Genomic DNA, 14,444 nt, shown 5'->3' on the forward strand with positions numbered 1-14,444 from the left:
AGCTCACTGCTAACGCCTCTCATTTTCTTGATAATGAGTATTTTGGCATCTAGCCATGATCGTTCGATCGTTTGCGTGTTTGCTCCTGTCATTGGATCCACATAATTATGTGATGTCATTTCCTAGCTGTCAATGTATTCTGTTGTGAATATTGAAGATGCTATTGATAAAATATAAAACTTTAGAAATTACAGAATATCATTTGGTGCAAAAATATGTTTTAAGGAAGTGTAACTTTATATATATATGTGTAATTTTATCACTCTGCATCAGAGCCTTACAATGATGAACATACACTATCAATACCATGTGACAGAATTTAATAAAAAGGGATGTAGCTAGAATATATATACATATACTGTTTTAGTAATCCAAGTATTGTGGCAAAGTGAAAAATGGACCTATGTATTATGTTGTGGAAACAACTAATTGAGATGATGTTTTTTTACCCGTGATAGGTCTATTGCAGGCAATACATCTCTTGGCAAATAATTCCCCGAAGCACTCGGCGCAGTAGGGTTTGTCGTCACGTGAAGTAAAGCGTTGTCCTGCTAAACACGTGTTGCAGTTGGTACAACTGAAGCACTCTCGGTGCCAGGGGTAGTTTTTGTAGGTCACTCCACCACTGGTGATGATCTGGTATAGGACAAAAAATGTTAAGGATTAAAATGAAATTATCAATAACTTCTCACCAAAGCAGATTAGAACTAACAGTTAGATTACAAATAATATAGCTAATTAATATACTACTCTAACTAGAAGTATGCATTGATATAAAACTTTAGATTGGAATGAACGGTATCCTCACTGATAAATATTTATGTTCATATTCTCTATAAACTCTCATGAGGTTTGGGTACTTAGGAGCTTTAGATTACTCCCATATCTATACACTAAGCTAACAATACAAAATAATCTTCATAGATGTAAAAATTAAGTAGAACATCTCCTATAACCTCGTTTTTCATATGATATGCTACATTGAGATCTTGTTTTGAGGCTTGTGTGAGTCTGTATTAAGACAGTTTCTACTAACAATATTCATAGCTTAAGTTTTATAATTAACTATCGTATAGCCTGATATAAGCAGGATTTTAAAGTAGGACAAAAATCATGCATGCCAGCGTCTTTCTTCCATTTAATCAACACACAGCGAGCAAGTCTGATAAAAAAAAGTTTTACAAAATCATTAAGTGATATGCAATGGCATAAAACAAATGGAATGTTTCATTAATTGTCGGATATTTGTTTTTCATGGATGTTACATGTTATCTAGGTGATACGAAAGGTATTAAATTCGATTATATAGATTTCAAAAAGCTTTTCTTAAAGTAATGCAAAAAAATGCGTTTCATTATAATTTGGATTATATATGTTTAATATAGATAGGAAACTAATAACTAGCGTGACTGAAGAAAAGGATCTTGGAATATTAGTGAAGAAGAGTAATGTATGTGATAGGGTTTCTGCGCCACTTCAACATCAACGAATTCAAAAAATACAAAATGTTAAAAAACACAAGATAATCGAAAGTAATCAAAAAGAGCCAGTATGAACAAAAACAACCACAGTTTTTCTGGACAGAATGTCACAGTACTAAAACATGAGCCTGGAATTGGAAGAAAAATCAGAGAAGATTGATGAATAAAATCAAATGATTCCACAATTAACAAATACCCAGGAATGTCTCCATATATATCTTTGATCGTTATTTCCCCACACATTCCTAATTTTATACAAATATTTTGCATAACATGCTATATAGTTTTAATGTTTACTCACTTTGATTGTTTTTCTGTTTAGCCATAAATAATAATCTGCCAATTCACGAGGATTGATATGTATATGCATAAGTAACCACTATCAATTCTAGAATTCAAATACATTGTTAGATTATTGAATGTTGAAATAAATACTAAAACGTTCTTTACCATTAAAACTTGTGTACTTGAAAACGATCGCACCAGTGGTGGAAACGTTATACCTGTTCTAAAACAAATCTTACTTATTCTAAAAGCTGTATCTTGTAATAAATTATTCAAATTATTCTCTTTTTTTCGGTTATATATTTATTTATTGTTGTATCTTTTAATTTTAGTATTTGCTTTAACTTTTGTAATACCCTAAGATTAATTTAGTCTTCCTGCTTTTTAATAACATTTTCAAATAAATAAAGTTTATTGTTTAATTTGGATGGTAAAACAAATTATTGTTCTTCTAAGAATGAAACATCTGATCTTTCAGTTAAATCCACCTCATAGTTTTGGTTCTTCGATAGATGTTGATTTCAACTGAAACTCGAATTGTGGTATTATAATGTTACGAATCACATCTTCTAATGCTTTCACTTTTCTTCCTGTTTCTTGAATTTCTTCTAGAGAAATAAATTTAGATTTCATATTTTGAATTTCTAGTTAATGAATCTTATCGATTCTTCATATATTACTTTATCTAAAGCCTGTGCTTTATTCATCTTTCTTATTTTTTAGTTTTGATAGTCATTTTAATGAACTTATCATTTCTGTCTTCTTCAATGATAATTTATTAATGCTTATCTAATTTATATCGAAATAGATGATAGAGATTAAAGATTACACAGAACCAGAAATCTGAAGATCCTAATCAAACTCCTTTACTACCTAGACATTCACATAAACTTTTAATTGTTGTTCCATCTGATTGTGGAAAAACAATTTTGTGTTAAACCTAATCTACGATAAGTTAAAGGCTTGAGATGGTCAGGTGGTTAGGGCACTCGCCTCGCAATCTGCAGGCCGTGGGGACGTTACAATGTGACAGACAATCCCACTATTCAGTGGAGATGACTAGCTGCCTTCCCTCTAGTCTTTCACTGCTAAGTTAGGGATGGCTAGCACAGACAGCTCTCGTGTAGCTTTTAGCAAAATTCAAAACCAAATCTATGATCAATTAGATCAGGTTAATTTATATAATATGTGCAAAATATTTAAAATAACCTAAATGAGAGAAATTTACAAGAGAACATTGTGATCTATCAGTAATAAAAATGATAAAGAGAAATTTATAAATAAAAAAATTAAGAAAACATATTCTTATAAGTTAGAAGGTATCATAAACGTTAACTGCTTTTGTTCAGTGACCAAAAATTATTTTGATGATTGCATACTATACTCTTTTATAAGAGGAAGAAAGAAAAATTCATTATTATCTATTACAGTTTTACTATTCAACTCCAATTAAAGTCAGATGGAGCCATATTTTATCTTTTACAAACTTCAAGGTACAGAAAAAAAACGAAGCATCAGAGAAACTGGCGAATCTAAAGTGTTAAATAATTTAAATATATAAACAAACTCTTAAAGAAAAATAACTGATTTGTTTACTGTTATGTACTGTTTAAGGTGTAAAACAAAATCAAACAAACAATGTTCAAGAGGCCTTCCATGTTTTAAGTAGTTTAAAATTAAAGGAACATGTAAAGTTCCAGTACAAAAAAGGCTTCATTTTTGAAAAAAGTTGAAAAACTATTATGTTCCAGAGAGGTTTAATCAATATATAGGAAAGAAAAAAATACCTTAGTTACCTAAAAAAAGAAATAACATAATTTTTACATCAACAAGATGAATATACAAATATATATATATATATATATATAGATTAGACAAACATTTAAATGAAAAGAATAGTTTTCGTAACAAATACTGACGATTAATGGCAAGCTCATTTACTTAATATAAGAAAATTTAAATCTTATAATAATAACAAACTATATATCTTAACAGTTATGCAGATTTTTAGTAAATATGCTTGGGCTGTTCTAATCAAAGTAAAAACGGAAGAAAAGAAACAACAAAGGCATTCAAAGACATTTTAAAAACCAGTAAACACAAAGAATTCAAACTGATAAAGGAACATAATTCATTAATAAATAAACTCAAATTACTCAGTGATCAAAATGTTCACTGGTTTACAACTGAAAGCAATGTTAAAGCCATATTGTTGAAAGACTTTGTAAAGAAAATGTGAAATATTTTATTGCTTATAATAAAATGATATAGATTGAAGTTTTACCAAATTACGAAGTTGTTGTATCTAAAGGTTTGAAAACAGATCATATAACTTACAAAATCAAATATCTAAATGATAAAATGGAATGAAGTTTCTATGAATCAGGATTAGTTAAATATGATAAGATGAAGTTTATAAGATTGAACTAATAATTAGAAAGAAGTATATGTAGAGTGGTCAGGATATCCTTACAAACTGAATCCTTTGATTGATATTGCATCTTCTTGTAGAGTGGTCAGGATATCCTTACAAACTGAATCCTTTGATTGATATTGCATCTTCTTGTAGAGTGGTCAGGATATCCTTACAAACTGAATCCTTTGATTGATATTGCATCTTCATGTAGAGTGGTCAGGATATCCTTACAAACTGAATCCTTTGATTGATATTGCATCTTCATGTAGAGTGGTCAGGATATCCTTACAAACTGAATCCTTTGATTGATATTGCATCTTCTTGTAGAGTGGTCAGGATATCCTTACAAACTGAATCCTTTGATTGATATTGCATCTTCTTGTATTTTTAACATTTATTTCTATTTACTTCAATATATTTATAATTAATTCTTAAGTAACTTTTGAAATCGTTTTTGATATTTTACAGGTTATTCTTATATTATATAGATTTATACATCTTAATTTAACTAGTCTAAAACAGCAGTTGTGCACACACATATACATATTACACAGACACACACAGGATTAAATTGAGTCCAATGCTACGATAATGTACAATAAGTAATTTATTACACAGCCCTAAAACACTCTATATTTACATACATTGTAACATTTATGCAGTATATAAGTCATATTAAATTGTTAAGGTCGTAGTTTCAAGCTATCTCGATGTTGGTTATTGGCCACTCTTTCTGTTGTATGTTTAGCTTTGGTTTTTGTATGTCAATTAAAATGCTCTCAGCTTTTGCTCGATCAGTTGCATTCTTCACTCTGTATAAGATCTCTCCTTTTAGTGGATCTCTGGCTGATGTTCACCATTCTGAACTGTCGCAAAGTGTGATGTGAATAGCTATCGCGAGACGACAGACGCGTGCGTTGATTGGCTGCCTCAAGGGAGAGGGGAATGAGTAGAAACGTTGCACGAAGTATCACCAGAGGGCGCGTTGGAAGAAGAGATGGAGAAAAAAGAGAGCACTGCTCAGCTTCACGTCAAAGTTCCATGAAAAGTAATCAGAGAGCGCCGGCGCCGAGACAGCAAAAATTTTCAAGAAAGAGTGTAACTGCCGTCGTGATGATCTCATCATAGAGTATCTCAACATTCGATTACGTCATCAGTGTCTACATTTAACTATGTTACAAGTAAAACCATTATTTTAATGACAATTTTACTGTTTTACCAGCTTGGCTTCATGTTGTACATATAGCTATGATCTTTACTGTTCTTGACCAAATATTTCATTATACACATATTACTTTATCGCTTTAACTTACATAAGTTTCACAAAGGCGGGTGGTTTTCTGTAGGCGGATAGTGTTACCATAGGCGGATGATGTTTACAGTTCTAGAGACAGATGGTCTTACTAAGCATAATGTTGATTTTTTCAGTTTTCTTTATCAGTAAATCGTTAAATACGTTTCACAAAGGCTCACTGTGTTACTATTTTGTTTTTTTCACCGACAGAAATAACACTGCAGTGACAATATGTTCAGCAATGTACACTTATTTACCATCAAAATATTGTTTTTTTTATCGATGATCATAAAACTACATTAAAAGTGGATACATTCTATTATCCCAGCTAGACACCATTTATTAACTTTATTAGTAACTTATAAGCAGAAAATAATTTCCCTGTGTACCATCAAGCATTGAGAATTTCATAAAGGTACATTTAGCTTTCTGTCTCGTTATGTAAAGTGCATGAATAGATAATTATATTTTACTGACTGTTAAGCTCAGTGACATACTAAATCCGTTCTTTATTGTCACAGTTAAAGTATAGTGAACATACAGCTTATTTTGATGGTAAAGTATATTCTGTAATGACAGGCAGTGTACAGTAGATATGATGGATTTATAAAATGTGAAAGACAATATCTTTTATCGTAAGAAACAACAAATTGAAATATTTTGTTAATAACTTTTTATTGTCATCACGTAATACTTGATGAATTATAGAAAATGTCTTTTTTCTCTACAGTATCACAGAAAGTTTCATTGATAAAACCTGAAAATTTTAACTGTATTACTCTTTGATTAAACATAGACTGAACAATAATTTTATTCACTTTTTTTCAATGCAGATCTCAAATATAACTATACCTATTTTCCATGGTTTAACATGTTAGAAGAATAATGAGTTTGGCTGAAAACGTCGATTTCATATGCTTCACACTGTTCTTTCTTCAGTACTTGTATAATAGGGTACACTTACTCAGCATTTATATTAATAAGAATTAGTTTTTCAATTACTTTTCATTATGAATTATAGTAGTTAAGTAAGCATCAAAATGAGAAATATGTGCACATAAATTCTGCTATAATGAATTTGATAAAACAAAAAGAACCTTATCAGATGTCATATCAATACCATGATATCGATATGTAAACAAAATAGAGGTAATATTATTATTTTTTAATTATGCACAAAGCTACACTATGCTCTGCCCACCACGGGTATCGAAACCCGGTTTCTAGTGTTGTAAGTCCACAGACATGCCACTGTGCCACTGGGGGGCGTAATATTATTTATACACAGAACTCGAATTATATGATTCCGCCCTTCTTGAAGAAGCAGCATTTCTTTTCTTTCCGATAGACTAAAATATAATATAGAATATAATTAGTAAAAAAAAAACACTATTTATTAACAAACATTACTATGCCAAGGAAACACATAAATTATACTTCTAAGCAAAGAAATATATGTTACATATACTTACATTTAAGGGCTTGTTAATCATTCTTTCTTCGATATAGTAGAACTGCGTCAGGCCGATTATAAGTTATGAAAGGGACAGGGTATTTATATTTGAGAAGTGACCCACATTTGACTGAAATGCAGACTGTTAATTGTAGACAGATATTAGAAATTAGGATATATCTGAACTTGTAACAGAGCTTGTAACTAATCAGAAATAGATAACTCTGCCACCATTTGAGTACATACAAATATAATTCGTTGTATTATATAATTAAATCGTAAGTCTCATACATTTCACATGTTGATTATTTACTGACTTTTAAGTTCAGTGACAAACAAAAACACTAGTTTAAGTATGGTGAACATTACATTTGTATAGAAAAGATATGATTAAGTAAGATATGAACCATTTATTTTCAATATTAAGTATAATGTAAATAAATAGATAGTGATAATGTATTATAATAGATTTGGTCAACTCAGAACTATTTGTTATATGCCTGTCAACGACCTCGACCCATTCTATTGCTATGCAATATTTCGTCTGATATATAGGAACACTGAATATTAAGTGTTAGCATTGATTCATATCTATTAATTATACTTTCTGTGTATATGTAATTCATAACATCAGATAATTAAACAGAACTTTTGACAGATTGTTGTAAATAAAATTATAAACTATGATGATTATAGCACTTGAAACTTTGTTAAGTATGTATGATAGCATGTTGGGCTATGATGAAACGTGAGTTTTATATAATAACACTGAATTGTATAATTCATATTACCAAAACACTGGTTAAAATCTTTGTGAGGAAAATATCATTGAAATAATCATTTGATTTATAACTAAAAGACCTTGTACGATTATGTTCAGTTGTGTACTTGGAACACTAATGAGTTTAAATTACTTTGTTCAGGCGAACACAAGGCCAAATTTTCTAATTCTGTCATCAATAATACGTGACCACGTGACGACCTCCTAACAAGCAGCTGTCTTGACATTAGTGTCCACACTGTTTGTATGTTTGAACACATGACAAATTTTGTATTTCCTAACAAACAGTGGTCTTGATGTCAGACAGAGGCTTATCTCAATGTGTATTGAACAATGAAAGTAAAACCACAATGTTTTGTAAATTTTAATTAAATAGAACAACAAGTGAATGGTAAGTATTGTTATTTTAAATAGATATCTAATAGTAAAATTAAACAATAAGTCATTCATTTATTATATTTAGTTGTAGCAAAATGAAATCATACATAGAGAACACTATAACATGCATTATATGTGAATATATACTTATAACGTTAAACTGTATGTTAAATTATATATACAATTAAATAAGCTTCCTTTTCAGGACAATAAAGGTATGTAAAGTAAATTATTGGTTATAATAACTGCTTCATTCAAATAATGTATAATATTTATGAACTGATATATGTTATAATAGTTATCTTGTTGACTTATGAAACTGAAACAGCAGATGTGTTAAAATCTTATGAAACACTGTCTGCCTAAAGTGACACTATCCTTAGTATGACCTTGTAATGATATCATCTTCAGCACATAGAAACTCTGTAAAAAGTTCATAAGTGAAATGACATATTTTGTCAAGATCAATAATATGGATAGTATAAAAACAAAGTAGTGAAAGCACAAGCATTTGTGCTAAATTATTGCATGATATTTAAATAAGCATCATTTTCAGTACGATAATTGTAAACAAAGTATGCTTAAATATAGAAACTAAAACTATAATCAGTATGTTAAAACAAAATTGGCTGTCTTGTTCAATGTCAATAAAAAAGGTTAGGTATTATAAAATCATTTCAGGGTTGCATTAAAAGTGTTAGGAACATTATACTCACTAGCAGAAATGCTGCTGTTTGGTGGCTATTTGTACTAGTAATTACTAATCATAGTATTCGTACCTTATTGAAAAATATTTAGAAAAAATGAACATTTTCTAAAAACATATTTTGTTCTGGGAAGTATTGCATAGGAAAAATGTTCAGATTGTACTCTTTAGTCATACATAACTCATTGCATCAAAATGATTCAATGTAGAGAGCTCAAGATTTTCATAAATTTTACCAATATAATCTGTAATGTTTTTATTTATTAAAAAAATAGTCTTTTTCAAAAACTCAAGTTTCATTACTACATTTAAAAATTACATTCATAAAGATATAATCATGTTTAATTTGTTTTTGTAGTTAAAACAAAAAGCTACACAATATCTGTGCTTTGCCCACCAAGGGTTTCTAAACCCGGTTTCCAGCATTGTAAGTCTGCAGACATACCACTGTGCCACTGAGAGACAAGGTATAATCAAACCCTCATGTACTATCCTAGTGAAAGTCGTGTTCTTGTTGTGAGGAGAGTACTTTTATTTAAAATTTTGTTCAATAATAAAGAAATGGTTGTTGCACATACCACAATTATTTCTCTAATTGTCCGAATCTTGAGTACCTAAAGTGTGAATTTTTTATGGATTTATGTTTGTGATGCCATTAAATAGATGTTACAGTAGTTTTTGTTACATACATAGATACTGACATGCACACTAAATCCATTATTGTAAGATATAGAAGCCAACATAAATGAAAAATAAGTTGAGACATTTTGAAACCTGCATGCTGTTGGACAGAAGTATAGAAATACCTTTGTAAAATTTTTGCAATTAAATGCATTTTGAACTCTGTATGCAATCCTATTAGGTACAATGAGCCTTTGTATGACATGTACCCTCTAACAACCTCTGCGTGTAGAACCTTAGTAACACATTTTACCTAGCAACACCATCCATCTATACAAACACCATCCTTAGCAACACAATCCACCTAAAGAAACACTGTCAGCCTTTGTGAAACTTATATAAGTTAAATCTATAAAGTAATATGTGTAAGATAAAATATTTGGTCAATAACAATAAAAATTATAGTTAGCATGAAGCCAAGCTGGTAAAACAGTAAGATTGTCATTAGAATAATGGTTTTACTTGTAACATAATTGACATTGACGAAGTAATCGCATAATGAGACACTATGATGAGAACATCATGGCAGTAGCAACACTCTTTCTGGACAACTTTTGTCGTCACGTCCGCCTATCGTGGCGCCATCGCCCACTGGTTACATTTTGTGGAACTATGACGTTATCATCTATGGTGTCTATGACATCATCGTCTCTATCCTCTCCCCCTGATGCAGCCAATCAGTACGCGTGCGTCTAGGGTCTCGGGGTAACTACTGGTGTGTTACCGTTCCTTTCACTAACAGGAAGGTAAGTTTCTCTTATGTAAGAAGCTTCATAGATATTACATTGAAGCTTGTATACAACATTTTAAACAGTACACGAGTTTTTAAACTGGAATTACATACTTTACAATTTTGATTACATCCAGGACATTATTGAGGCTCCAGTTCTGATTTTACTAATAATTCCTTTACCTTCTTCCCGGGTTTCTCTATTAAATGTACAACAATATTATTTTGTCTAATTTTTTGTTAACTTCAGGAATAAATGGAACTCCAAATGCGTTTTTTTTACCTTTCATACTTTTAGTTTTGTTAATGTTTAATTTGGCCTTCTTCAGTGTTTTTTATTACATTCTTGAGGATAATTATTAGCATGAAGCAAAGTTTTAATTTTGTTGTTACTTTGTTGACTTGTTGAGTGGTCTGAGAAGAGGTGTCGAATACATATAAATTGAGAATAAGCCACTGACTTCGTTAAAGCAGTAGAGTAGGCAGAAGAAAGGTCGAAAGATAAACCACTATGCATTGGTTTCAGCTTTAGTTCATGAAAGAAACCTCTATCGCTCTCTACAGTAATCAAAACTTCCAGAAAGTTAAGACAATTTCGAGTGTTTGAAGTTTTAAGTGAAAAGTGGATTTCGCTGTTTTGGATATTCACATGTGTGTAAACATATTAAGTTCCTCCATTGAATGCTGCAAGACAATGAAAACATATTCGATATATCGAACATAAAAGTCTGGTTTTATAGGTGTTTCTGATATAGCTTGAGATTACAATTCATGCATAAACATTATAGCAAGAGTGTGTACCCTATGGTTTCCCATAGGTACACTTTTGGTTTGTTTATAGAATTCATTGCTAAAACGAAAGTAACTGTTATTAAGAACGAACTGCAGGAGATAAATAATGTTATCTATGGCAAGTCCAATGGTGCAAGTATCATGTTCATGTTCATTAAGCAAATTAGACACAGCTTTAAGGTTCTGGCTTGAAAATCACTAGGAAAGGAATTATGGCGCTTAAGTAGAAAGTCATTTGAGTCCTTCTTATAACTTGGTAGTGCGGTCATGGTCGAGTTAAAAAATGCAGATTTGTCGTTCAACTGTTGTTTGGCAAGATTAAAGTAATCACTTTTTTCCTCACAAAAACTCTTTTGGTTTTGTCGGATTGTTTAATAATAAGGCTAGAGTTGTTTTAGTATATTTAATTATGATGTATAGAACGTTTTTCTTTCTTATAGATTCCTAAAAGGTCTTCCTTCCTGTGCCTAGATCAGCCACAAGAGGACTTCTGGTAAAATCTTGAACGGGATGGGCAAGCTAGTTTTAATGTGCTTGTGCCCATCTGCATATATTCTACACCATCGAAAGTATTATCCTTTACTTTGGCTTGTTCCTATATATCACTTGTTTCACTTGATTGTTTAACATGGTTCCACCTAACGTTGGTAATTAACCTTTCAATACCCTTTTCAGCTTCAAAGAGTGTATGGTTAATTACAAATTGTTGTAGAGCAAAATTAGGTTTCTTCTAGAGCAAGCTCAATGCTTCACTAGGAAGATCTTTAGTTTTTTAAATACTTACTATCACGTTAAAAGTGTTTAATTAAACCTTCTCCTTCATGTTTACTTTACATCCACTAAACGTAGATGATACTACCCTTTCTTTCTTCCTAATCTCAGCACAGTAATGTAGAGTCCAATGTATGACGTTATGAGGAATTGTAGATAGGAAGACGTGTAGAGTTTGACATTAGGTACTTAATCATAAGCATCGTAGTACTTATAGTAGGAGTGGAGCGGTATTAATGTACGATTATGTTGATCCCACTAAAATGTTATATACCCATTAAAACATTCTACAGGTTTGAACTTCTCATAGTGTTAACATTTTTTCAATTGAATTTGATTTCTTTTATATCATTTTCAACTTGTAAATAATCAGATATATTTAGCAAAAAGAAAAAATAATAAAATTACGAAACATGTCTCTTATCGATGGTATTCTTAACTGAAAGTACGTCACTCTGTATTTTACTTTAGAATAAGGCTTCCTTCTTACCACATATATCATCGAAAACTGACACGATTGTACATATATCACAGAACTATGGTGTCAGCTCTTCTATTTCGTATTCTATAATTTTGCATACCACATTATTTTCATCATTACTTTTAATTGCTTCAAAAAGTAGCTCAGTCAAAGTATTATTTTTGTTATCCACTTATTTAGGAACTTTCTTTTATTAGTAAATGGGAGAAAGCAAAAAGAGTAGTTTGTAAAGTTGTAAAGTCCCTCAACGAGTTTAATAAAAATAATAAAAACCAAAGATGGTCTTAGATCTTGGTGTAAAAATCTTTGTGATTATTTTAATAAAATTAAAAATGACAGATGAAAATGTTCAAGGTGAATATAATCAAATTGTTAAAAGCATATTTGGAAAAACACAAGGAAGGCTCCCTTAACCAATAGAAATTCAATAAAGTATTTTACATGCAAAGAAGAGAAATCAATTGATGAATTTAACGAAAGTGAAAATAATGGTGAATGATATCATTTTGAATGCAAATAAAAGTATTAGTGACTATGATAAAACAAAAACTAAAAGATATGAAAACATAGGATTTGAATGTGGATTAAAAGTTAAATCTTACCTCTAAAAGCATAAAAAAAGTTTCCTAGTGTACCTAATCTGTAATAGATGGGACGAGTACTTATGATTGAAAGAGTTCGTTGGAAGTCAAAGATATAGCCTTTATTATATAATTAGCAGAGTCTCGCAAAACATTTGCGGCCAAATTAGTATCTATATTGCAACAGTACTTATTTAAATACAGGATTTCTAGAGTAATACAAAATAATTCTAATCGCAGACACTGAAATCTATAAGTCCACTTGTCTTATTCCTAATATTAGTTTAGCATTTATTAAGTATGACCTATATTCGATAAAGAGATAAATTAACACTGTAACTTGTGTACGTTTTTTGCTTTAGTTCAGTTGGGGCTAAACTTTACCGCACTGAATACCATCAATAAGTAAGCTTCCAATATTATTCTACGACGTAACGTTAGACCTTTTTAAAAACTTTGATGAGCTTTTAATATGTTGCATAAAATATCTACTAAAGTATATTTACGTCCTTTCTGGTGTAAATAGACGATTTAACAAAGATACTGTTGCGTCAGCGAGGTCACGTGACTAGTATCACGCCACTCCTTCTCTCGAACCTTCGTGAATTGTCGGGAGATTACTAGATATAGTGTTAGTCTTGTATATATATAAGACGGGCACAACGTGACGGGACAACAGTGTAATGAGTAATTGAATGTATGCGGACAAAATATTGTTGGCCACGTGAAATATAGCGTTTGTTATAGCGCGACTGTTGAAACTAAGTGTATCGTAAAGTTGTATTCGGAAAGAATAAACCGGTTTTATTTAAGAAAGGACTTTTGTTGCTAAAGTTTAGTCAACGAATTTACGGAAAATCAATTAACGAACGGAGACGTAACAATACGTTTTCAAATTGGAAGCGTGCCATTTTTTTGTACATTTTAGTCCAAATATATCTTTAATTTTCGATCAATCGTAGACTACTCGCTTCTAATTGACAGGAAGCCAAACTACTTAAATACGTAATTATTTGCTATGACATCAGTCTGACCTAGAGAAAGACAGACAGACACTGTATTTTAGAGTATTAAATTGGGAAAGTTGATTTAATATAGTATCTTATCGATGAGATTCAAATATAAATATTTGGTAGAAATTGCAAGTTTTATAAAGCTCTAATTGTTAAACCAAAAGAAAAACCTAAACCTGGAACAAATAAAATATGTGTAAAATATTACAAACAATTTTTTGAGAAAACTTATGTTGAAAGTGAAGATCGTAAAAATATTACCTAAAAATGAAAATTTATTTAGTTCATGTTAATAATTATATCTATGATCAAGAATTTTTGTTTAATATATAAGATAGTTATTCCTAAAGATGAACTAAAATGTAAAACGAATTTAAACGTTAACGTTAACTTGCATTGTGTTTATTGAACGCGAGAAGAATCAATTTTTATTCAAAACTAAAACTTAGATTATTCTAAAGTCGACTAATTTGGGGAAATATTTCAGAGATACTATAATAGAAATGACCGAGTTGGAAGCAAAAGGTTTTGGATGTGCCAGCTCTCCCCTTTAGCACGGACTCTCGTCCTAAACCTAGCCCTGTAGACTTCAGACTGATTT

At 30.7% G+C, this 14,444-nt stretch overlaps 1 protein-coding gene across 1 annotated transcript in view; it reads right to left on the reverse strand.

Annotated features, from left to right (window-relative positions):
• Window positions 1–408: 408 nt before the first annotated feature.
• LOC106470511 (LIM domain-containing protein unc-97-like) overlaps window positions 409–14,444 on the reverse strand; it is an 80,666-nt gene continuing 66,630 nt past the window's right edge. Inside the window, exon 7 of the mRNA XM_022399117.1 lies at window positions 409–636. Coding sequence (XP_022254825.1) covers window positions 409–636 — 228 coding nt within the window. The remainder of the gene's footprint in view (window positions 637–14,444) is intronic.

This window comes from Limulus polyphemus, unplaced genomic scaffold (genome assembly GCF_000517525.1).
Source record: "Limulus polyphemus unplaced genomic scaffold, Limulus_polyphemus-2.1.2 Scaffold4053, whole genome shotgun sequence".
Lineage (NCBI taxonomy): Eukaryota > Metazoa > Arthropoda > Merostomata > Xiphosura > Limulidae > Limulus > Limulus polyphemus.